Raw genomic sequence first — 25,610 nt, forward strand, 5'->3', positions numbered from 1 at the left:
CAGAAATTAGAAAACATACTATTAAGAATTTGGAGATAAAATAATCTTGGCATAAAGAAGTGAAATTCAGAAGGTTAAAGAGAAAAGCTTTCCTCCCATGATGCAGGTAAGCATGACAGTCTGAGGAACAATGGGTAACACAACACGTTTCTCTGGGGAAGTAGTGTACATAGTTCGGTCTCTTGTCCAGCCAGGTGCAACAAATGTTCCTTCAAGACAAATACTGCAGATGAGAATGTTCAGATGCCATTGAACTAGGCTATGCTAACACTGGCGCCATTTCATGACACCTATCTTCATTGTCATCTGCACAATGTGCTTTAAAATAAACGGCACAACGCACTAATGTCCAACACTTGTATATTTATTGTTTTCACTAGGGGAGCTTCGAAATGAAAGGCACAACAATATTAGTTTTTCAAGATCATGACAAGTCAACACATTTCGAGAGAGGAAAAAAAAAAGATGAGGAGATAGAGGCCCCCAGCCAGAAGGAAGAGTGGGTACACAAGCAGAAGAACACACAACATGGTCCCCCTTATTCTGAACTAGTCAACAGTGTATAAGAGAATGCCATAAATAGAGTAGAGCAACACAAAGTTGTGTTTCACTATTTACAAGGAACACTAAAAACATCCACTTGAACAAACAAAAACACTAACAAAAAATTGGCCTCACTCCTTCGCACTTAAAAAAGATACAATCCCCCAGTCTTCTCACTCACGAGGGAACACTGCTGCTTGCATTAAATGCAAAAACCATCCTTGTTTTTTTATTATGTATAATAAATTAACAAAGGATGCAAAGAGTCCCCTCCCGAAACTGAACACAAGACTCTGTCCTAAAAAAAAGAACAAAAAAAAAATTCGCGCAGTGGATGTGAGAGAACTAAAAAAATGTGCGCACAGGCAACATTGACTGGAAGGTAAAAAAAAAAAGGTTGTAAAAGGAGGGGGGGAGGAAATGTACAAGCAACACTGTGGCAGCAGCTTTTTCTCCCCTCCCAACAGACAAGTCTACTACAGCAACACTGCGCTCATTGCATAAAGCATGTGTGTCTGTGTGCGCATAGTTGTCCCAAAGCCCCTCCCCCACAGTTTTCAACGTTGCCACGCAAATGGCAGCTATCACAGTTCCGCCGCTTGCTGCACTTGCACACTGGAACGGGCAGGAGGAGGGGGTCTTGGTGGAGAGAGGTCTCTTCTGTACAACACAGTCCTATGTACACAACACGCGCAGTCGCGGCAGAGTTCCAAAATGGTCGCGTGGATGTGCGCGTGCAGCCCTTGTGCAAGTGGAAACGACGCTTGGAGGAAGTGGGTTGCAGTGATGCATGGTTTCTTTTTGCTCTTCACCGATGCTCTTGCCGGGCGGGCCCAGCAGCTTCACGTGGACTTGGAAGCCCGCACTGAGATGTCGTATAGCTCGTCGATGTCGTTCTGGTAGAACTGCTGGATCTTCTTGCGGCGGATTTTGTAGGCAGCTGTGACGAGCCCGGTGTCTGGCTGCCAGTCCTCACGGCACAGCTTCAGCTTGGTTGGAATCTCCATCTTCTGCAGGTTGGCTGCGGAAGTAACAAAAAAAATGGAATAAATTTTCTTTGCTTTGTGGAGCTTTTGACAATGTACTTACTACTCTGCCAAACACCGCAAAACCTTGCCGATATGATACTGTTGCATACGATTTCCCAATGCCAACGTTCGCGACTGAGTACACAAAAAACATGACCGAATACAGTTTATTTTTTGCCAGTTCATACCTTCCTGGAAAACATGATCTTTCGGCACAAACGTTCAGTACATTGCCAGACTACGATTGTATGATACATTTTCCCGCCACTAGATCCCATGTAAAAAAAATGTGTGAGGCACGCACGATCGCGAACAGTATGTAGCCAGCCGCCTGCCGTGGCAGCTTCACCGCAATACTCGCCTGCCCATCTCACGTGTAAACCCCGGTGCGCACTCAGTTTCTTATTAGGGTACCAGCAAATCTCCGGGGTCATCGCACGCCACATTTACAGCTATAGCCGCCAACCTATCACGATAAGCATGTTCGCCTATCTGTTTGACAGCACGTGGTGCTGTTGGAAGCGTATTGCATGCTTTTAATAGGCGCTAACCCATATGTGCCGCCAGTCCCTACTGCAGGCGGTGGGAAATGAGCACCATGTTTCGATCTGGCGGCATCATATGTCAGCGTTGCCCACCAGCTAGATTTCCTTTGGGTTTCCGGTCGCCCCACCAGCAACATTTCACGACGAGTGGGCATGCCAAAAATTCCCACAAGGCCGAATTCGAGGAGAGCAAACGTAAGCTTCCCGAAGCCACAAAAACGATAACGCAATGTATGCATCGTGCTGCAGCAATCTGCGCAACGCTTTGCATTACACAGACATCGCCTGCACTCAAGTGAGCAAACTTTTTTAGCGACTGGATCGTACGCTTTCACGGTTAGTACATTTTTTCTCAAGTTTCTTTCCAAAAAGTATGAACGCGGTTTCATTACACAGTCATACTTGAAGTTTAATGAAATTCTCGTTGTAGAATGCATTGATGGAAGTGTGAACTGTTCAGTGCTTGCCACACCTGAATTGACTCGGTTAAGTCAAACCTCAAGACTGTTCGGCACTTTGCCTTGTGATAAATATTGGACGCCTCAAGCTCACACAACAGGGTACCGCTTTGCATGGGTATACAAACTGAACGAAGTTTGCCACAATATTAAGATAATTTCGCAGCATGTTAGCCATGGCTATTGAAAGAACTTAAGTCTGATGTCCTAAAACACAAGCATCTCTGTTGAATAAAACTGTAAAGGTTATCCCTTCATATCGCAATTTTATTATCACAATTTATTGCAATTTTGTTAAGTGTATACTCAGTGGCGCATGCATTTGCAACAATGATCAGCAAGCTTCAGTAATTTAGCTAGCACAATGGCTCAAGGTAGTAACATTCATTGATGCCGACACTCTCATGGCCCATCCCTCTAATTCGCCTAGGTTTACAATGCAAGAAGAGTTTCCTTGTGGCATTTACAATTCAAATAAATTGTGATGAAAGTATCACTGAAATGCAACCAACTTGGAACAGACACACACTAGGGCTTGCAAGTGTTTCGTGGTGTATGAAGCTAGAACAGTGCTTGAGGACTGCTGCTGGCTTGGGACAAACTGTATATTGCTTGTAGATGATGCTAATGTTGATCTCATGAACAATGCAAGGTCTTACAATATCGTCCAGTTAAAAGCTTGAAACGTTGCTGTGCATTTGCACTGACCATGGCAAATAGTGGGGCTGAAGTGAGTTGGGTTTGCCAAGAGCTCTAACAAAAGCTACCTGCAAAGCAACGCAAATGGTAACACTTGTGGCAACCGGTATATCGCAGATAGAGGTACATGGCTGTTGAAAGTACAATGGGCACACTCTTCTTGCTCATTCTCCTTTTCTTCACACTCAATGCAACAGAATTTTTCCTTTTTTTCTTCCCCCGAGAAAGAACGGATCATGCATGCACGCTCTATAAAGCGCCCCTTTACCACTGCTGGGCTTACCTTTGCGGGCGTGAGAGATGATGGCCTCAGCAGCCGCATTCACCACCACAGGGTCGTTGCAGAGCTGTTCGAAGGTCAGGTGGCCACGGCCTAGCTTGTCAGCAAGCATCTGCAGCTGTTTGGGGTTGGGCGCCACTAGCGCCACCAGGTATGTGTGGAACGAGTTTCCGTACACACAAAGGTTGTCAATCAGAGGGCAAGTCTTGAGCTCTGTCTCCACCTTGCCCAAAGAGATGTACTCTCCGAACTGGAGCTTCACCAGGTCCTTCTTGCGATCTTTAGGAAGACAGAAAGAGAAAAGGAGAGAATTCAAGCACTGAACTTGAGGAAATCATTACATATATCATGTTTAAAATATCAACATCAAGTTCTATCAAAATAACTTTGAAAAAAAATGTTGCTAGATGATTCTCTTAACGTGCATCAGCACACAGTCGCAATATATATGCAGTCGAACCCACTTAAAACGATACTAGTTTTAACAATATGTCGGTTATAACAATGAGAAGCTGCTGCACTTTCAACTTTGTATGTTTTATATGGTGAAATAACCCACTTACTACATGCACCCGTTCCGCATTATCGGTTATAACGATGAAATTTGGCTACTGGGTGTCCGTGCCAAAAGAGAATGCATGGTGAAATCCTTGGAAAGAAAAAAGAAAAAAACAAATTCGAGCTGCCGCACGCCGTCACACGCTGTTTTCCAGCCTTCTCCGCATCGCCAGCCTCACACGCCTCTCTCATGTCGCCCTTCCACCTCTCCAAACACGAATGGGCTGCGCCAATAGCTCTACACTGTGCCGCCCTCCGAAACACGAATGGACCGCGCCAACTGCACTGATAGCGCTGGGCAATTTCTTTCTCTATGGCTGGGCACTGCTCCCCCGATTGCTCGCTGGACCTTCAGACTGCGCAGTTCTGCAAACGGATTACACCGCTCTTGCTCTTCTTTGTTGGTTGTGTCTAAGTCGTTCCGGGCCACATGGTATGTCGTTTGACTTGCCACCGAAACGGAAGATGGCTGATCCGCCCACTGATCGGCAATGCACAACGTTGCCAGTGAAAAGGAAGTGCAGAACCTTAAGTGGCTAGCTTATTAAGAGACAACATTGACATCGGTAAGTGCACTGTCATTGAGTGAAGAGAAAAAAAACTTGCCAAATAGCATCTCAAAAGTGTGTTTTTAGCTGTTTGCTTTTCTCTTTTCTGGGGCTGGAGCTTGAGGGTTGACTTCAATGCAAAATATAACTGTTGACTTAACAGTGGGCAGCACCCCTGCTCCATTAAGGAGCTGGTGCTCAATATAAGTGCCTGTCCAATAGATCTTAGCTATTCTTTGAGATTTTGGTGAATACCAATGGCACTGTCCCAGAAGAGAAAATCTAGCTCTCGTACAAGCTGTAAGTGCAGCTATTCGTTATTCAGAAATGCTTCCTCACCGATGATTTTGACCGTTCCATCAGGGTACATCTCTCCGATGTCACCTGTGTAGAACCAGCGGATACCGTCTTCTTCCCGGTAGCACTCATTTGTGAGCGCCTCATTCTTGTAGTAGCCCTTGGTGATGCAGGGTCCCCCAACCAGGATTTCGCCACGGGGGTACGGTTTGTCCGTCACGTGGTAGTTGGCCTCATCCCAGTCGACAAGCTTGATGTAGCAGCCCACCAGGGGCGCTCCCACGCGGCCAAAGCTCATGTCATCCACTGAAATAAGAAAATTGCATTTGTAAACAATACTTTGAGTACCCTACGCAACATGCATATTACATTCCATGAAGTCTGATAGGGCAGCACTATTGAAGCTTTACGTTGCCTAGTTCAAGCTGCTAAAACAAAAGGCTAACTTCCAAAGGCAATGTCAAAAGTCAACACATTAACTGATAGGCCTACCCATGTGTGCTGTGGAGCTTTTTTTTTTTTCTGTCCACTTAACAGCTTGAACATGGCCTTTTCGCCTAGACCACCTATGGTGCAACAACACCAGCTCCATGAAACGACATGTGCTACCACTACTTGCAAGTTCTGAAGTATGCATTATTGGATGTAGCTATGCATTAGCCATGGCAAATAACCGAGACACAGCTTCAAATGTGTGACCTACAGACACACACTACGTGGGTTGTTGGCTATCAGAATGAACACTCACAGTCCATGATGGTGGCACCAGCAGCCGTCTCAGTGAGGCCGTATCCCTGCACAACGTAGCAATCAAGGCAGGCCTGGATGAACTCATGCGTGTCAGCTGAGAGTGGTGCAGAGCCCGTGGCAATCACTTTCACTCGGCCACCAAGCAAGGCCCGCATCTTGCTGAACACTAGCCTACAAGAGAGGAAGCAAGAGCGAAATGGGATACTGAGTTACATGAGCATGTATAAACCTACAGTAGTACAACTGAAGGCACTGAACACAGCACCTAAGTTTGCAGCCTATGCATAGCTCCTGTTACACTCTACAAACACTTACAAAAGCATATTCCCAGTTCTGTTGCAAGCTTTCGCAGCAGCATTCGAACAATATGCACAAAATTGTATTTCTAGAGGCTGGCTTTGTATGAAAGCCTAACAGTGGGCTTGCAATTCCTAAAATGTGTTAAAACTTGCGGGAAACCCTACAAGATAGCAATGAACGCATAATTCTGCACCTATTTTGAAGCTTTAATGTTGCATCCAGTAACACTTTTTCGAAAAGTCTGGACGACTTTTGGTAAAGCGATAGATACTGACTCATTGCAGCAAAGCATGGTTGCTTAGCTTGCTGCTGGAGCCCTTAGCCATGTACCATATAAATATGCAAACACAGGATACAAGGTTGAGGATTTAAAGCTAATGAGCTCATCAAGGAATTAAATGAGCTGGCATATAAGCCTGTTGTCTAATAACTAAGGCCACTGAAGTCATGTTCAAAATAGCGCTGCCTCACTTGTTCAGCAGTGGTGTGTTGAAGCCAAGTCGAAGCCAAAATGCCTTGTAGGAGATGAGGTACTCAAAGAAGCGCCGGAAGAAAGGCCCCTTCACAGACGCCACTTCTGTGATGCTCTTGCGAATTCGATCCAGAATTAGCTGCAGGAAGCAAACAATGCTTAGGTCAATTGCAAGACGTGTGTGCATTGTGTACAGGAGCAGCAATGAGTGTATGTTGTCGTTCATTAATCATTCACCAGAGCAGTAGCCCAAAACATGACTTTGCAAGTATTTTCACAGGCAGTCCCGTGTGTCTCCAAATTAGGATTTGGCTTTTAGTCTGAAAGTGGTGGTTGGTTTTGCAATGCCGTGGTGAAACACTGGAACACAAACTATAACTAGCATGAGAAGGCAATCTGCCAAATCGAAAAATTATGTAAACACTAGTTCCACCTTTTTGTTTCTTAAGTGGTCACAAAAAGCAATCAAATAACCTGGAAGTTCTGTGGTCATAGGGGCCACTAGTCATGTTCTACAATGTTTAAAATAAGGTAGTTGCTTGCAGATTGCCTCTCTTGCTACATGAAAAATAAACTCACCGGCACAGACACCATGATGGTAGGCTTTAGTAGAGATGCGTCGCCTTTGCAGCCCTTTTGAATTCCAGTGGACTGCGTAAAAAAGAAAAATGTTCAGATACGAAACCACAATAGATATGTTAAATTGAATGTATGCAAGTGAAGCCAAGAGCACAAACAAAGTAAAGGTGTTGTGTAAAGGAGGCCGAGGCCCATTTACTGACCTTGTCTGTCAGTGTGAGTGGGGATGAATAGCCGATTCTTGCTCCCAAGGCAAAAGAGAGGCACTCTGTAAGAGACCAAGATTATGAACCATGAAGAATGCATGTTGCAAACAAGAGACAATGAAATGCTAACTGGCCAAATAGTCTTTAAAAGACTTCTGGGCAGCAAGAACAGGGCTTGTCCCTCCTCACAGGCCACTTTTTGAAACCCGAATCACATCAAGCTGCGCTTCGCTAAAATTGCAAGAACATCCTGCCTGTATTGCTACAACAAAACCTAGCTGAAAGGTATGTCATAAAACAGACACCGCATGCAAGTTGATATTGCAGCCCCTGCTCAGCAAACCACTTTGTTGCAACAGCAATGTGCAACTCACCAGCTGCCAGCTCGAGGACGTGTGCAAGAGGCAGGTAGGCAATGTAGGCATCAGTGTCACTGCAGAAGAGAAAAAGAGAAAACAGAATAAATGTCAAGCCTGCAGTAAAAGAAAAGCTGCACGTAACAGTAATGTTAACACACGTCAAAGTGCTGGCTGTGCTAATTCCTGTTGCTTCCAATTTCGCAGTTCCCGGCTACTAAAAGCTGCTAGAGTGTTAAAGTGCATAAGGCACATGGCGACCAACGTGAAGAATTAGAGCCCCTCTATGGTTGTGTGGCAACAAAAATGGTAGTCACTAGAGCTACGCACACCACCGAGATTGTGAACATCCACAAACGTTTGCAATACAGTAGACTTCCGTTAATTTGACCATAAAATGAGCGTTCGCCGGATAATTCGAATTTGACCAGTCAGCCTCACCTATATGGTGACCCAACAGAGACTCCTTTAGTGGTAGCATGTTTCGGTGCAGCTCAAGGGACAGTGAACACACGCCCCATCTCCCAAAAAAGGCTATTTTTTCAGCCTGCCCTTGGAAGACTCTAGCAATAACAGTAGCTCATAATGTCAACTTTAAGGTATTTACCAGATTCTAATGGCAAATTGCAAAACATTGCTGTTGTGCGGCGAAGCTGACTTAAGGAAACCGGCTGCAACTGTGCAACTCTTATTAGACTTCACCGTTTTTCTTGCTAAGACACAGAATTCCACAGTATTTAGCAGCTTTAATGGTATATCTATGTTAGTTTTCTACTTTGGACACAAAGCGGCTTGCATTTGGTTTGAAGGCATGTTAAGAGTTGGGCAAATATTGCTAGCTGAATCAGCAGTGTTTTAACATTTTGTTTCTGCACCTTATTTAATTTGACCCGCTGGATAACCATATACAGTGTAGACCGCCTATAACGTAAGTCGCCGGAGTCTCAAATATCTGCAGTACCGCACTATAACCAAAACGATCTTCAAGCCCTGCACGTATGCAGAACATGCAGACCAAGCATGTAGACACGCTTTGTACTATCACGCGCACATCACGATTACATTTTTGCCAGTGAGCTGGCGAAAACATAATCGTGATGTAGCCGGTGCTCTTCAAGCTCGACAGCTTAGCACCGAGTCAAAACGAAACAACTGTTTCCGCAACCGCTGCGGAAAAAACCGTGACCGCTATCGAGGCGATTATGAACGGCAACAAATTCGCGGTGCTGAAGGCACGCGCCCGACGCACGCACCGAGTCTGGACGAATTAACTTCCATTCACTGCAACAACTGCAGTCGAAACCGCGGTTGCTATCTATGTAATCACCGATGGCGACTACGCAGTTTTTAGGCACGCGGCCGACGCGCGTACTGTGTAAAAACAAAACTACTGTTCGCCGCAACCGCTGCGGAGAAAACCGTGGCGCCATCCACGATCGCGTCGATCGTGGATGACGACTACGCAGTTACGAAAGCCCGCGGCGGTTAACGCAAGAATACAGGCCACTTCGTTTCGGTTGGACGCTAGCGCCGTTCTTGCTCTTTTGCGTCACACATTTGCGGCGCTCCTCACTCACCGAGCTCCGAAAGTAGTCGGAATTAACCCATGTGCGGCCAAATAAGTCCGAATTAACCGATTTTCCGAATTAACGAGGTTTTACTGTAGCTCCAAACTAAATTTGCGGGACACTGCTTAAATTGACAACGTCGCTCGCGCTTCACGACAGGCATTGCAACGGGTACACAGAAACTGAAGCCACGTTCAGTGCAAAACGCACCGCTGATAAGCAGTCGAGCAAAAGGTTTCTGCGTCGCCTAGACAACCTACGCACGCATTTGTTTCCGGTCGTTTGCTCCGCGTCTCATGCTCCTCCTCCACATCGCCCTCATTGATCTCTCCCAACGGTGGGCGCACCTTGTTGAGAAGCGTGCTCGCTGCTGCCCTTGTCGGCGAGATTTTCCCGCAGAAGCCGTATTATAACCGGTATTTCGTCTCATGCGGCTGCACTGTAAGCGGTATGCGTATACATGGGGTTCTATGGGAAAATTAACGGGAGTCTGAAAAGACCGTACTATATCCGGTCCTGCACTATAAGCGGTTACGTTATAAGTGGTCTATACTGTATTTCACTGGTCCCATGAGGGTCGAATTAACGGAAGTTGACTGTAGAAGCGTAATAAAAAGACACACGCTCCACTTCTCAACAAGGGCTTAAATTAGAAACTGATGAACAGCGAGAAATGAAAAGGCACACAAATGCACGTTTGCACACAGACAAACACACACACGCACGCATGCAAACACAGAAATAGCATCGAAAGAGCAAGCGGCTTACTTAGTCAGCATACTGGAAAAAATGGAGTGAAAGGAAAAGAATGTTAAAGAGCAACAGCACAGATTCAATCAAGAGAGCCGAGAAACAAGGGAAAGTCAATAGACAGCCAACAATGGACAACGAAAATTGTGAGCACATCATGACTGAGCAGGAATCAACAGGCTTGCTAGAGCGAAGACAGAAACGTCAATGCTAGGCAGGCATGCACTTCCAAATGCAGTGGCTTGTTGACTGCAGCAGGTTAAAGCTGTGCGTGTTTTCACGTAGACTGCAGTGCAGCGACACAAGTTCAAGGTGGTCAAACAGTGTGTGTGGGTGCAGTATTGCAAAATGTTTAACAATACCTAGATAGTACCTCCCCTGTGCTGTTCCATACGAGAGCCATAAGAAAAAAAAAATGAAAACTCGGATGAATGACCAGGGACATTTTGGCAATTGTGTTAACGGTACAAAACTTATCTGCACAGTGTCAAAGTCGCACTGGATGGTCAATAGGCACAAGAGCAAGCAAAGAAAGAAAAGCGAGAGACCTCACAATTCCGTTTACAACATTAAGACATGTTATTCTGGTGTGATGAACAGATTTTGGTAGTTTTAAGCCCTCACTTTACTCGCCGTCTTTTTATAAATTACATCTCGTAGATGTATTCTTGCTCAGGAAAGAAGCTTAGAGACAGCAGACGAAAGTTGCACTTAAGTGTCAGTGACTACATTCACACTCGGAAAATGATGCACTGTATAATCGGAGAAACAGGGCACCATGTGCACAGCCTTCCTCCACTCAATGTGAACCAGTCATATCTAAGTTCCGTGTGCTGAAGTGGCATGGACATAATGAGGAAGACAAATGTAATGCAATGTTTATGTCTATGTCTGCATTGTCTCCGCACTTTAAACTTCGGTACGTTAAGCCCCACAAGCCAGGAAGTCGGCGATGGGAATCAGTGCCCGTTTTGGCCAAGCACACACAGAAATCCAAGGTTTGACAGAATCCCATCTGGTAAGCAAGAGGCATGATGAAAAAAAATAATGCCGACCAAGAAATAAAAAACATCTGATGAAAAATATAAGATGTTCTGGCTCCCACACTAGAACCTTTCTCACAATGAGACAGATGCAAAATAGCAGAAGGTTATGAGGCCTTGAAGAGGCGGTGCAAGTGTCACGCTTGGACGTCTGAAAGGCCGTCAGATAACCTCATAACCTTCCACTCTTTTGCATCTGTCTCATTGTGAACAAGGCTCCCGTGTGGGAGCCGGAACGTCTAAATTTTTGCATAAATGTTTTTTTTAGGTCATTAGCATTCTTTCTTTTTCATCACACACACAAGCGTTTGTGGCACCAAGATGCTGCATGCCTGGACTGCCAGAAGTCATTTCTCGAAATCAAAGCATGTCCAGTTTGTGAAAGCTTTTTGCTGGGTTCTAGCACCTGTAAACAGTTGACATTGCCATGCCAAACGCTGGAAGTGGCAAGCTCCATCTTATTTAGACATAGTTGCAATACTATTCTGTTAAATTATAGGGATACACAAAAGTCACTGCTTCAAAAAGCAAACAAGAAAACTTACCCGACATCCTTGCAGATGACGCTGAATCCCCGAGCAGTGGTGACTATGTTGCCGTGGGTGATCATGACGCCCTTTGGCACACCTGTGGAGCCACTCGTGTACATGATGATGGCAACGTCGTCAGCCGTGGGCGTCTCGCCTCGCAGCTCCGTGTCGGCCGTGCGGCCACTCTCCTCGAGCTTGGCGAAAGGAACGAGGTGGAGGCCATTCGGTGCCACAGGGGGACCCTTGGCCACAGGGTTTTCCATGTAGATTATGTGCGTCAGGGATGGAATCTTGTGGATAATTTTCTGCAGGAAAACCAGACAGGCAAAGGGGAAATTAAAAATTGCAGCACTTTCATAAATTAACACAGCTTCCCAAGCTTGTATGACAAATGCCTGGTCTCGGGCTACCTTAACGACATTAAGGAGAAGAAAGGCAGAGCTAGATTCCCATCTTTCCTCCCCCCCCCCCCTCCCTCCGCACCTATCTGCAGTGGCGAGGCTGTAGAAGCAGCTGATGGCTAATGTTCAGAAACGAATAAACATTCTAATAAGCAATTCACAGGCAGCAGCTCCTGCCACACCTGGAGATCAAAATGTAGAGTAGCCTGCATCACTATTTCAAGATATCTGGCTAGTGACTGTGCTGGCAAGATAATTTGTACTTCAGAGGACGAAGAGAGCCTTACCGCAATCCTTGGCATGAGATCGTAGGAGGTGATGAGGTGGGTGGCCTCAGTTTCATTGATGCCATGGATGATTCCATCTTCCCCGAGTGTTGCATACAGTGTGACCACTGTAGAGAAACATTTAACGCTATCATACGAGTTGAACAAAGGATAAACAGGTATGCACGACTGACTCCCATGTTATGAAAAATACAGCTTCATTCTGTGGAATTAGTACCGTCTGACTAGGTTTGTACAGAGCTGCAGTGATAAAATGATGAGTGAAACATCAGCAGCCTGAAAATTTCCGAACTGACCAAAGGTAGGTCCTTTTCTAAGGCAACACTAAAAGTACTAATAAATCAGTCTGCTGATAAGTGATCAATGAGGAAAGATGTAAAATGCAGTGACCTGAACCTTGCCGTCAAATGCTGTGCCAGAATCGTGGCACACCAAGGATGCACGTGCAACATCTTGGATTTCTAGAAACCGCGACATTAGAGTTTGTTCTGGAAAGTCAGTAATCTTTTTTCTTAGGAAGGCCTGATCTCCCCAATCACATGTTACAGGAAGAAAGAGAAATGAAGAAATATAACATTGCACTACTCGTTCTGCACTAAACGATAGCATATCACTGACTAACTTGTGCAAACTAATTTCAGATAACGAGAAGATACTCACTGACAGTTTTCTACAATATTACTACGTCGTCATGTTCGGAGAAGTAATAGACACAGTAATATTAAAGCATTTGAAGACATTTATGGTATGCAAGACATGCTCCGCTATCATGGAGTTGCCTCGAATCCTTTAACTGCCTATGGACTGACTGATGTGGGAATTCCTAGTATCGAAATCCAAGGACATCTTGCACAACGATGTCATTTAACTCCTCCCCCCCTTTTTCAGGAACGAAAGGAGGACTGTGCTCTGCACAGATGCAATGCGGGTGCTTAACCTGCAGTGTGGCTTTTTGCACCTCCATAAGACTGATGCTACCACTTGTAGACGAGCTTGCCAAAAGGAAATCAAGACTGACACACTAATACAACGCGCAAGACAAAGCACGTAACTGAATCGTCACCGAGTCAAATCAGCGCGTACAGCGCGTCGTAATTGCAGCCTCCGCGATCAACTTCAGAAACATTTTCAGAGCTAATTGCGGAGGCGACGCTCCGCTGTGCTGAGTACGGTGAACGCCACCTAAGTGGCGTTGGTAGTGCTTCTTGATGCCAGCGTCCCTTCGAATGCTGGCATCGAGGCGTCGTAGTGCTGAGACCACCGAAGCGTTCACTGTCGGTGCGCGTTAGTGTCATAATGCAGTACTTCTCTTTTCTGCTCGTAGGCGGCGGCACCGCCCCGAGCAAGAGCGCGGGTACACGGAGGAGTGTTAGATATATAAGGCGCGTCTGTGTAGCTTTCTGCAAATGCGTTTGTGGCGCAATGGGTTAAACGCTCGGCGATCTATCGTCGCGGACCGAGAGGTCGTGGGTTCGATTTCCAAATTTTGCATGTTTGTGGAACTTTTTCTTCTGGAAAATTTGCATGTTTCACAAGACAAATAACTGCCTAACGGTGCTGCTGACAAGAGAGTGCCCATGGAAATAAAATTTTCATGCAACATCAGCAAACCACGATATATTTGCTGTCGCACTACTTCGGGAATTCATCGCGAGAAATATATAATGTGATCATGAATGACAGGATTGCTATCTTGACAGATGCATGTACCCATCTTACAAATTTGAGGCAGCTGACAAGAGGTTTGTTGGCGGTGTCCTTCAAGGACGCTACAGGTTAAAGTCGCAGCGAGGCAGCGTGGGGTTGTTAAGCCATCATGCTGAAGATGAAAGAATACAGTTTCCATGGCTCTTTGTTCCTCAGAGTGAAACAGTGAGGAAACAGGGCAGAATGCAGTGCCAACCTGGGATGTTGATGCGCAGACAGGCCTGTGCTGCGAGCATCCACTCAATGCGCGTCTCGGCCAAGATGACGACATTCTGGCGGGGACGCACACCAAGTGCCATAAGGCCACGACCGATGAGGTCGATCTTCTCATCCACTTCATTGTACGACATCCACTGGTAGTCGCCCAGGACAAGCTGCATGCAGAACCGCAAGACAGTGAAACATAGTTACACTAGCTATGAATACAGATGAATTACACTTGTATATGAAAGCATCTATGCTGACAGAGTTTCCATGATGTCTACAGCAAAAAGAAGTGAACCCATACTATAATAAACCTGTTCTAGTAAACACCAGCAACAGTGGCCATGGAATCAAGTCCTAAAATTGCACTTCCTGATCTGCATTACCCAACAATGATAAAAATTTCTATGCTGGTTAATTTATTACAAATCTTCATTCAATGCAATAGTTGATGGGCTGCAGAAACAATTAGTTTAGTGCTGGGGCAATTTTGACGGACTTAGCATGTGTTTTCGAGTGAGTGAGATCAGATTGAAGTGGTCTATTCAGTAAGAACTCTAAGATTGTAACAGATTTCCCCGAATATTGAAACCATTTCTGTTCTCCCGAGGTATTTCACGAGTACAGTGCTACTATGCCCATTGCACAAACAAGTACTAAACTGTACTAACAGGAGAAGACATGTCTCGGCTGCCTGAACTGGACCACAAATCCGGAATGGAAACGATTAAGTTGCCAGTATAAGCTTCAACCAGTGACATTTTTCACGGAGACGGAAAGCTCACTGGCTAGCAATTGAGACAAGCTGGCCAAGCTTTGAAATTGCATTTTCAAACAATAACAATGGTGAGGTCAGTAGTGTTGCACCTGTTTGACCTGAAGTCCCACTGTCATGCTGTTTTCCTGAATACAATTGTGCACCAACTAGCTCAAGTATTGAGAAAGATGGTCGTATGAAAATGGTTCGAAGATAAAACTTCAGGTCATACCTTCTTGAAGACTTTTCCATCTTCCTGCTTCTCTTCACTCTCTCCAAGCACTGGGCGGTGGCCAAAGCACGGCCGGTCCCCAAACGTGTGGATTGCCTTTCGTGTCAGCTCGTCCATGGTACGCACGCCACTGAGGCTGTCCAGCCCATTGCTGTAGGTGCGCACGTACGGTGCACTGGGGTCCCCCTCAATCGCACACTTAGCCTGGGCAAAAGAGGTCAAAACATGGTGAATTTACGGCACAAACGTGCTGTCACAGCCACTGGTTATGCACATTACGAAACATGTAAAGAAGGGCACCACATCTCCACTGCAGTGAAATTTTAATACCACAATCAGACAGGATGTCAAAAGGTTCAAACAGCACTGTTTGTAGGTCTTGGTTATTGAAAATGGAATTGGCTATGAAAATTGTGTGCTGGCTTCGTGGGAACCACGATAACAAATGAGCAGCAATTCTGGTCATTTTTGCGATAGCAGCACCCAGATTAAATTTTAAAAAAAGAAAGAAAAATGTGGTTACAGAAAAACTATATAAAGACCAGCATGTCTCTTATGTCAGCATGTCCATGAAGTATTTGAACTGCAGCTGCAGAAATGAAGTGCTAAAGAAGTATCGCTTAAATTCACGGGGGTACGTGTTGACCACGTCGTCTCAACTCCTGTATCATTGCTCCATTACTGCAGCTTTATCATTTATCTACTCTGCACCATGGCCAAGCACTATATGCTGCAATGTGTAATACACAGTTAGCTCATGCTTAAAGGCGCCAACACTCACGCTGCTCTTTGGAGCCAATAGTGCTGCAACACATCATGAACTTGTATAAATGAGAACTCACAAACGCCAGGTTCCTTTTCTTCCAGTAGTCCCATGGCCTTTGGCACACGAAGTAGACAGGAAGTGTGACAACATCGTACGCAGACACCAGGACCTTTATGAGGCCCAGGGCAATGTCCAGTCCCAGGTTAGACATGTTGAAACTGCAAGAGAACCAGAGCACACTCAGTCAAGACTGTTACTCGAGGAGCGCCAGACGCGGAAAGGCGGCACGAGAGGTGCTGACCGTAGGTTAAGAAAGCCGCGCCACTTTTTATCACTAGGGAGAGATAATTGCAAGAAACACCACATACACAAAATGAGACAGTATCGCACATCACCCAGCTCAAGTTGTTCAGTCTCCTTCAGAAATAGCCCTAGGGAGCAAAGGTCAGTTTTCAGGCCCCACCAGGTTTTGGCGACAGACTTCAAAGTGAGCCACACTCGAGATTCCTGCCAGGACTTAAGGAAGAAGATTAGGGAGGGTCAAGAAGTGCCTCAGACTAAAAAGGAGGGCAGATGAAAATAACGTTACTGCAGCCCCACCACTGTGCCTTGGAAAACATGGCATGGCTCAGAAGAGCAAGATAAGATTTCTCCTAGAGGAGAGTTCCACAAATGGAAGCGGGGAACACGGGAGCCTGTTATCAGTGACTGAAGCTCAGATGGCAGGCATAGTATACAACAGAGATTAGGCTCCGCTTCCCCTTCACAAGGAGTGACAGCTGCGACGAGGGGCAGAAGTGTGAAACAAAAGATGTACTGAAGGGTGAAACGGCGGGAGATTGTTTCGCAAAAAAAAAAAAAAAAAACGAGGCCTGGCATGATGCAGACAATGTCGCAGACCAATCACAATGACTGACAGTGACAGCGTAGACCACGCTGCACAACAGTGCAAGAATAGTTGCCTGCAGAAGCAGTCAACCCATGAAAGCATACAAAACCCGAGTCCCAAGCACTTAAACGAGTCTGCAAGAGTAGCACTTGTAGTTACAAGTCTCCATCAATTATGGTTTCTGGTGTCCCTTGCAGCTGCATTACAATGCATATAGGACAGCATCCACCAACACACGGCCTTCAAATTTAAGGAAGCACAAAATGACTACATTTCAGTATCAAGGCAGGAATCCTGTAGGCAAAAAAAAAAAAAAAAAAATCCGCCATACTAGCCATGTGCGAAATGATGTCAAATAGTGTGCCGTTTAATGAACTTCACCCTTTAACAGCACAAAGTCGCAATAAAGATATCCAATGACTGACAGCCTGAACTGAACAAAAAAAAAATTAAAGGGTTCGAACATTCACCATTTTTACCATGAAACAAGGAATGTGTATTAACACAGACAAGGCAGTGACAAATGCAAATCACTGGTGTACACGATTGTGCACACAGTGCATTAAGGGGTTAAGACAACCAGTAAAGACGGACCATATCCAGGATCCCAAAAGAGATACTTGACAATGAGCAGCCTTCCCAGAGATACGACGATGGACAACCTCTTTCAGCGAAATCCACACCAAGATTACATCACCCCGCAGCGGGACTTGCGTGTAAGGTTCAGCAGCTATTACCTGTCCCCTTCTGAGGCAACTGCCAAGAATGCAGAGAAGTACTGGACTCGCTATACAGCTGTAGCTAAGAAAACCGGCTGCATGTGCGCACGTGCAAATGACTAGATGCCGCAAAAGCTTAAGCAGATGCGCTGGAGCAAAAAAAGAACACGTATATAGAATGCACTATAGGTGTTGTAATCATGGTAACCTGAAGCAACAAGTTAAATCTGAAGGCTATCACCCCTATGATGAAACAGAGGTAGATAATCCAGCAGGGGCCTTCGGTAGACGATGTAAGTCTTAAACCTTGAGCACTAATGTCACATACCCACAATATCGCAATATCGATAGGCATCTAGAGTACGCAGGCGTCCTTAAAAGGGGACGAGCTTCGGTGCAGTTCCCCACCGGTGATGCGATTCGTTGATCATGACATTGCAATCCCAATGCAGTTAAGTGGAACGACCTCAACAATATTTTTGCTGCAGGAGTCTGTGCTACCGAGGATATTAATGGCGAACCGTACCAGCGGTGCAGCCTCTACCGTGTGAAGTATCGTTCTGCTACGGAGCGGGCCAGACGTTCGCCACAACATCTCCAGCCCTGGCAACCGACGAAGTCAGTCACAGTCTTCGCCACGACAAGTTTCAACAATAGAATACGTTGGATCAGAGGACGCAGATGACTGCAGTAAAAAAAAAAAAAAAAAAGAGGCAAGACACTGAAAACGAAACGATACGGCAGCGTGCGGCGGTGCAAGCCGTCGCGGAGATCGAAGACCAAGGACATCGCGAAGGAAATCGCCTATAATCAGATCCGATACCCGACATGGCCGCATGGCGGCTCGACCCGCGACCGTCCTCGATGCGATCAACGGACGGGAAGGGAGACCTTTATGGGGGTGGGGGCATACAACAAACGAAACGCAGAGCCGTGAGAAGAACGCCAAGAGAGCCACTATCGCACTTGCGGCATCGCCGTCTGAAAGCTTTCCAAAGAACAATGCTCAACCCACAGTGACGAGACGACGATGCAGCCGGAAAAGCGAAGCTTAAACGTCACCCAGCGGAAAAGAAAAACACACGGACAGAACAGAATGACCGTGGTCGTTTACAACGCCGCGTCCGTTAGCTGCCTGCGATGTGCTCGCGAGCAGAGAGAGAAGAAAATCCCGCCTCTCAAGGGCCGAAGGCCTCGGAGACAGCCATACTATGTTGCGCGCATTAAGAGGTGCTCAGGCCGGCATTTCGAAACTGCGTAACGGTCGCGCACAGCGGGGCCGACCGCCGTCGTGTTGCGGCCTACGCTTGTCGGTAACTGCCTTTTAACGTAGCCCGTTGCGTTAGCCAACCGCACCACTCACTCGGGTAGGTTTGTAACCAACAAGGCCGCGCTCGCGAGTCAGCCCGTCAGGGTGCAAGTTATAATTCTCAGGGACAAGAGGACCCCATCATTCAGTCGCTTGCTGAAGGGCGACGTTCGGGTAGCAGGTACCACTGCTTGCTTGCACGGCGTTGTCTCGCTGTGCCGTGCCAAAGAGCGCCTTTAACTACATTGGAAATGAAAGCGACACAACGACAAGTATAATTGCACTTCATCGAGCACGTCAGTACTGCTAGCTGCGTAAACATCACGCGGGTACATAACTGAACATGAGAAGCGGCGCAAGCTAGTCCTTGGATCCTCCAACAGCACACGTTCGACAGGCGCGAAAGCAGAAAAACCAACGGGATGAAGGCAAGAACACTGACCTGCACGGAGAGAGCTCGTCCGCCAAAATGCAATTGACGCTTATTCGCGAAACACTAGCTTTACCGCGCGTGATCCGCCAAGCGCCTCGGACAAATGCAAGAAGCACGTACTACGGCGAGGACACGCCGTAAAAATAGCCGCAAGTGCGTGCGCGGAGAGATCCCACAGGGAAAGCCCGGGTGCCGCCACGACATCCGACTCCGAAGGTAAATGCCGGGAGCGGGTAGTTGGAGCTGGATAAGAAATAAAGAAAGAAACGATGTGACGGTTACATGGTGATGCCTGCCCTATACCTAAGAAACCACCAGAGAGAGGCCACTGTGCGTTGATTCACAACACGTGCGTGCGTGCGAGGATCGCGCGATTCGGTTTCGCTACGTGCGCAAGCATCTGCACGACGAAGCCGCGCGCACATGCCAAGTTTTTTCCCGTGGCGCCGTGAAGCAGACGACAGGTTTAGCGACAGAGAGAGAAAATAGGAGAGGGGGAGAGGTAGAAAGCAGGCGCGACGGAGCAGAGAGAGAAACGGCATCACTGACGTCAAACGAGCGGAGCCGTGACGAAAGCGCGATAATTGCAGCGTGGCAAGACGGCGAAATACATCAGACGCGTGGTGGTGGCTGCGAAAACAAGCGCCCGACACGACTCGACCACTGGGTGCTGCAGCGCGGGCAGTAAAGGGATCAATCAACAAGTTGTTGTGGTACTGCGAAGCGAATCGTTCAAGCACGAAGGGGAAACGCTAATTCGCCGAGCAAAGAGTTGTTTCGGGCTAGTTGGTAATCCACACTTGTTAGTGTTTTAGCGCGGAATATACAAAAAAAAAAAAATCCACAAAGACACGAACGGAACAGGCGCTTATTCGCTACTGTCACCAAAGACGTCGCCCGAGAAGTAATTGGTTCGTTACCGTAAATAGGCCAGCCGAATGCACACGGCTATCCCCTTGGGCGAGAAAAAGTTACAAAAACGCGAAGCAAACGGTGCGCATTAGCCGATAGTAAACAGCTGCGCCTATCAACCTTGCGATGGAGTCCCGTACGCACGCATTCAGGGTTGTAACAGGCGGGAGGTCGGCCGTGATCGACGTAGCAATCGGCCGTTTGAATCAAGGTTATAATGATGGGAAATTCAGACCGAAGCCCGACAGCGCGTTCAACGCGGCCAGTTACAGGCTCGAGAGACGATCGGAACTGTTAAGAGCTGGAGAGAGAGAGAGAGAGAGAGAGGGGGGGGGGGGCATTGCAGGCAAAATGAAAGCGATCAGCCACGCAACACGGGAAGGTGTGTACCTAATGCAGAGAACGAAGCCGTTGAATGCAGCACTCGACCTTTAACTGGATACAGTGACCTGCGTTGTTATTCTAATAATTTTAAAATAACATTTCGCGGTTGCCGTTCTATTTCTCCTTAACTTTCACCCGTTGGGAAATCTGGGCGAAAAGTGAAGTAGCGGTGAGCGCAAGATGCTTTGAAGTGCTTGAATTCAAGTTCCGTGACATTGATGAAATCGTAGCAGCAGGAAGAGTAGAATAACGGCAGAAGTAGTTCACAGAAGCGTGATTACGTAGAGGCCATGCCCAGCCGGAAGATCGCCCGCGTCGTCGACTGCCCACCCGGCTAAATATAGCGCCTCGCCTCGTGTCCTACGCGCTCGCAGTGTAGCGGAAGATGAGGGACTTCAAGGTCGCCTCCAACAATGAAGACCGGTCTGAAAGCCGCCGGCCGCATAGGTCCTCCGCGAGGGAGGCCCAGCGCGCTAATAAGAAAAAAGAGCGCCGTCCTCATCTGTCCGTTTCGTTCTGGTTCTCGCACAGAGCCTCGTCGGCAACCCTAACGAAACCACGAAACGTGACTGGGAAAAGGCGATGGGTTACCAGAGCCGCTTGCGTCTCGACTCACGTGGGATTGCCCCAAAGTACCTACCACTTGGTGTAACGTACCTACGAGCAGCGTCCTTACTTCATCTTGCCGCAAAGCTGCAGGTTGAACTTACAAAGCGTAAATACAAGAAAGCAACGCCCAAACGTGAAACGATTAACAATTCAACCGTGAAGGCATGCACCTCGAGACTGCAGTACACATAAGATATGTGCATCGAACAAACGGCCGAGAAGGTTCTGGAACGAAAGCGTAGACAGAGCTACGACAACAAAAGCTCGTTCTCAAGTGCGCGACATTAACAATATAGGCTGAGCAACTGAATATCCGAAACGTCGCAGCGCTTCCTCCAACCAACGGCCTATGCAAGATTTGCTTCGTGAGAGCAGAAGAGAAATATAGAGAAGAACGGCGGCATCCAGGCTTTCTTCCGATACTTGAATCAAATGCTTAAACGCGCCACGTGAACGATCGCTCTATTTTAGAATCGGGCTGTATTGTCTTGTGCGGGCTTGTGCCAGGAACAGATGCACGCTCCATCACTCGAAAGCTGCAGCTGCCAAGACGATGCGGCGGCGTCGCCGTAAGCCACGCAGCGACATCGATGACGTAAATGCAAACCTGTGCGCAAACAAAAGCGTCGAGCCACACAGACAATTACTACCCCCCCCCCCTTTTTTTTTTTTTTTCTAGGGACTTCCTGATCATGACGACCATACAGTAGTCAAAGGTGCAGCGTCTCCGGTTGTCAGAGTAGCGACGCGTTCCGTTCGCACAATGCAACTAAATTTCAGTTTAGCTAGATTTATTACGATAAGTATGCATACCACTGCACCAATCTTGACAAAACCAGCATGCCGGTAATTTCCGGGGCTTACTGCAAGCCAGTCGTTGCGGGAAAACATTCCGCACGGCTGCTGCCATACAAAAGCGGTAACGAAAACCGCCGCTGGAAAGCGGAAATGGCTTCGATTCCCCGCGCGCGGTTAGTAGTTCCTCAATTCCTCCTTTCAGCCGAGTGTGCGTTTAAAATTCGTAGATGGAGCAGCAGTCACTGAGCAAGTAACTTAGCGCAAAAAAAAAAACAACGGACACAAGAAAGGGAGACAAAGACTTTCTTGTGTCCGTTGTTTTCCTGCGCTAAGTGACTTGTTCAGTTATGGAAAACCAACTAGCCCAACAATTAACTATTCTAGAGCAGCAGTCAGTCAGCAAGCGCAATGCTTCCCGTTCTCTTCGTAACCGTGGTGGCTCTCTCGAAAGCCAGAGACGCATCAACTGGTTGCGAGAGGACGGGAAAATAAACTTTTGCGAAACGGAACGGAAGTACGATTTGAAGAGTCCGGTCTGGTCCATTCACATTGTACACGCAGTCGCAGTACCGGCTGGACGGGGCCAGCCGGCCGTCTCTCGCTGGTCGGGGGGAGCGAAGGCGATTCAATCAATACGGCGGATGTCAAGGGCTGCTCCGATTAACAATAAAGCAAAAGGGAACACAAACAACAGATTGCCGTCGGCGATTCGCCGCCCCGCTCGAACCGACCCACATTTCCGCGTAGTCGCTCGATTCTCTCGGGGGGTGTGGAAAACACCGAAAAGATAGCTCCGCGCAGCCTATGGATCTCTCCCTGAAGGTCGGCACTCTCGGGTCTGCACGAACGAGTACACCTGCAGGCTGTCCTATAGCTGAACGGTGTGTGTGTGTGTGTGTGTGTGTGTGTGTGTGGGGGGGGGGGGGGGGAGAGAACATTGCTTGGGACAGACGCGTATATATACGAGAACGACGCACGGAGTTTCTTTCTCTTGATACGCATGCGAATTAGGTGTGTAGTTATGTGGGAACTGGTGGCGGCGTTGGAGTAATTGTGCAGACAGGTATCGTAAGTACAACTATGCCTCTCACCTCGATCGACCATCGGAGGAGTGTAGCGCGTCATCCCAGCTGACTGGCAAAGTTCTCTACTGACTTTCAGTTTCAACGAATTGAATCTTGTAACAACCTGCCATTCATGCGCGCAACTCGATGCGTCATTTCCAGTATGTAGAAGCGGTCCATGGACGTCACGAATTTTGATAAGCTGCAGAGTTGCTGAACACTGACAGTGTTAAGTACCCGCTTCCACACTCACACTGTACATGGATGGGGGCGAAATGAGAAAGTAGCCAGTTGTCATAAAAAAATGCTCTTGTATTCCCATTAACGGATTTTTCGATGTTCGTAAGATCGGACACTTTCTACACCCTTTCTCAAGCAGCGTCACTGGAGTACAACGTACAACACGCAATACGTGTTCTGCTGTTATACTGCAGCGCCCCCCCCCCCCCCTTTTTTTTTTCCCTTTATTACCATGCCTGGCTGCGCTTTCTTTCGCACTTCAGCGTTAAGTCGCTCGCGTCCACTGCCTCCAAGAATGACTATATTATCCGACAAAAGGCTTCGACACCTCAGAACGCGTATTCGGTACAGCTGGAGTCTACGCATTTGCCGACAACGCACGAAGCGCTAGCAGTCGTCTGCTGGTACTCATAGGCGCGCATTTTTACGCGATCGGTCGCAAACGTGCCCCATAAAAACGGCAGGCCGAGTACCTCAGATAAAGCTGGCGCGACAGATTCCGCCCGAATCTGGTGGCGGAACGACCATTAGATTAGGCGCGCGCGACATTCCATCCCGTAGCACACACTCGCGCATCTCTAGGCACTTGCCAGCTCAACAAGGCTGTATACATACGCTGCGCCACTGGGGCGATGACAGGAGGACAAATACAGAGCACTAATACCGACTTACAACAGCTCTGACTACACTTCTGACCTGCATTCTCTGTGCAAACAAGATTGGCATATCGGAACAACGACAACGCAATAATTGGTGACCAGGGGGTATCCGAGCTATAACGCACAGCAGCCAGACAGCAGCAGCATCATGAGCGTATACGAACGGCTTGTTCCCAAGATTGTACGATTGCAAAGCATCAATACCCGACGTGGTTGCTTAGTGGCTATGATGTTGGGCTGCTAAGCACGAGGTCGCGGGATCGAATACATAGTTTTCACGTGACGTCACAGCACCGTCTGCTAGCTGTCGTCCGCCATGTTGGAGCACTGTAACCGATGCGCGCGAATGTTTGAGCGCCGCCGGTGCAGTCTTTCGGCGTTGATTTTGCGATTTGCGAACGATCGCGTGTTCAATGACGGCGACTGCCAGGCGGAAGGAATTCTGCCCATGATATTATGCCGAGATGGTGGGTCCGACGCGGGCTCGCTACGAAGCAAAATCAACATGTGCGACGGTGTTGATCAGTACACGTTGTGCGGCGGGACCGACACGACTACGGACGTCGACCTGCTGCCGGTTACGACGCATGCTGACATTGTCAATTATTTGGTGCTGTCGACGAACCACGTATCTCTTACTAAAATGAAATCATACAAATCTATTGAGGCTCACAACTACTTCACAAGTGGCCGGGTAAGCGGCATGACAGCAATGCGGCTACTCTCGAAGCGCATCATCGTGATTGAGCGAGGTAAGGTTACAAACATTTCAAAAATATATTTGTAAATCCGTACCGCTGGAATAACGCGGCTACCCGCCGTGGTTGCTCAGTGGCTATGGCGTTGGGCTGCTGAGCACGAGATCGCGGGATCGAATCCCGGCCACGGCGGCCGCATTTCGATGGAGGCGAAATACGAAAACACCCGTGTACTTAGATTCAGGTGCACGTTAAAGAACCCCAGTGATGGCTCGCGTAATCATCATGAGAAGGAACTTTCCTGCGTAGACATGCTCGCGATACTGTAATATGGTTGTGCGTTACAACTGAATTCCTCGTCTTCAATTTGATGGCAGTCTTGTTACGCGCGCGTGTGCGTTGGCCTGCTGTCCTCGTGTCAGTCGTACTGCGTACCAACAAAATTACGAACCAACCCGTCTACACAATTACGGTCATACTCCGTGCAGGTCTCAACTTCAAAAATAGTGACGCAGAGGCAGCAACTCCCTGCCCGTGGCCACCGCTGTATACGTTCGCGTAACGGTTCTTCACAGCGCGGCAGGGAGTCTTATGTAATACATATCACAATGAAGAGGTCTATTAAGAGCCTTAGGTAATGGGAACAGTTTCAGGCTGGTTCGGAGCACGCACAAACAGAAGCGAGGGAGGCACTGGCAGCTGTCGCACGTAATTCGCTCGAGCAGCTGCAGCACTGAGTCATTTATTCAATGTCAGGGAGGCTTAAATCTCGGTGCATATATGTACGTTATATAACGCTCCCTTATCAAAAGTTCACGCTATATGTATACTTGCTGCCCGCTCGCTGCTATACGAATAAACGGCTTTTATAGAGAACGGCTTCAGGGCCGAAATATTAATGCCCTGCACAAAAATGGTGTCAGTCGGCATGAGTGCCTTTTCATAAACAGCGTCGTACGAATGCGTTTGTCCGGTTAATGCGCTCTCTCGCTTTTCTGTTTACCGCGGACATCGTCTACGTTCAAGGGGCAT

General features: G+C 47.5%; 1 protein-coding gene across 3 annotated transcripts in view; it reads right to left on the reverse strand.

Moving 5' to 3' along the window:
* Nucleotides 1-348: 348 nt before the first annotated feature.
* The window catches only part of LOC119441723 (fatty acid CoA ligase Acsl3), a 46,564-nt gene continuing 21,302 nt past the window's right edge, over nt 349-25,610 (reverse strand). For 2 of the 3 annotated variants that reach the window (XM_037706327.2, XM_037706326.2), the window contains exons 2-14: nt 15,941-16,082; nt 15,099-15,302; nt 14,102-14,279; nt 12,199-12,305; nt 11,526-11,815; nt 7,638-7,696; nt 7,261-7,325; nt 7,058-7,129; nt 6,478-6,617; nt 5,705-5,877; nt 4,999-5,262; nt 3,557-3,832; nt 349-1,564 (exon numbers count right to left, since the gene is read on the reverse strand). In XM_037706327.2, the coding sequence (XP_037562255.1) occupies nt 1,386-1,564; nt 3,557-3,832; nt 4,999-5,262; nt 5,705-5,877; nt 6,478-6,617; nt 7,058-7,129; nt 7,261-7,325; nt 7,638-7,696; nt 11,526-11,815; nt 12,199-12,305; nt 14,102-14,279; nt 15,099-15,302; nt 15,941-16,075 (2,142 nt within the window). In that variant the 5' untranslated portion in view covers nt 16,076-16,082 and the 3' untranslated portion in view covers nt 349-1,385. Of the gene's footprint in view, nt 1,565-3,556; nt 3,833-4,998; nt 5,263-5,704; nt 5,878-6,477; nt 6,618-7,057; nt 7,130-7,260; nt 7,326-7,637; nt 7,697-11,525; nt 11,816-12,198; nt 12,306-14,101; nt 14,280-15,098; nt 15,303-15,940; nt 16,083-19,223; nt 19,373-25,610 lie in introns of those variants that run through there. The other variant, XM_049661577.1, reaches the window with a different exon arrangement.

The sequence above is a fragment of the Dermacentor silvarum genome, chromosome 2 (assembly GCF_013339745.2).
Source record: "Dermacentor silvarum isolate Dsil-2018 chromosome 2, BIME_Dsil_1.4, whole genome shotgun sequence".
Lineage (NCBI taxonomy): Eukaryota > Metazoa > Arthropoda > Arachnida > Ixodida > Ixodidae > Dermacentor > Dermacentor silvarum.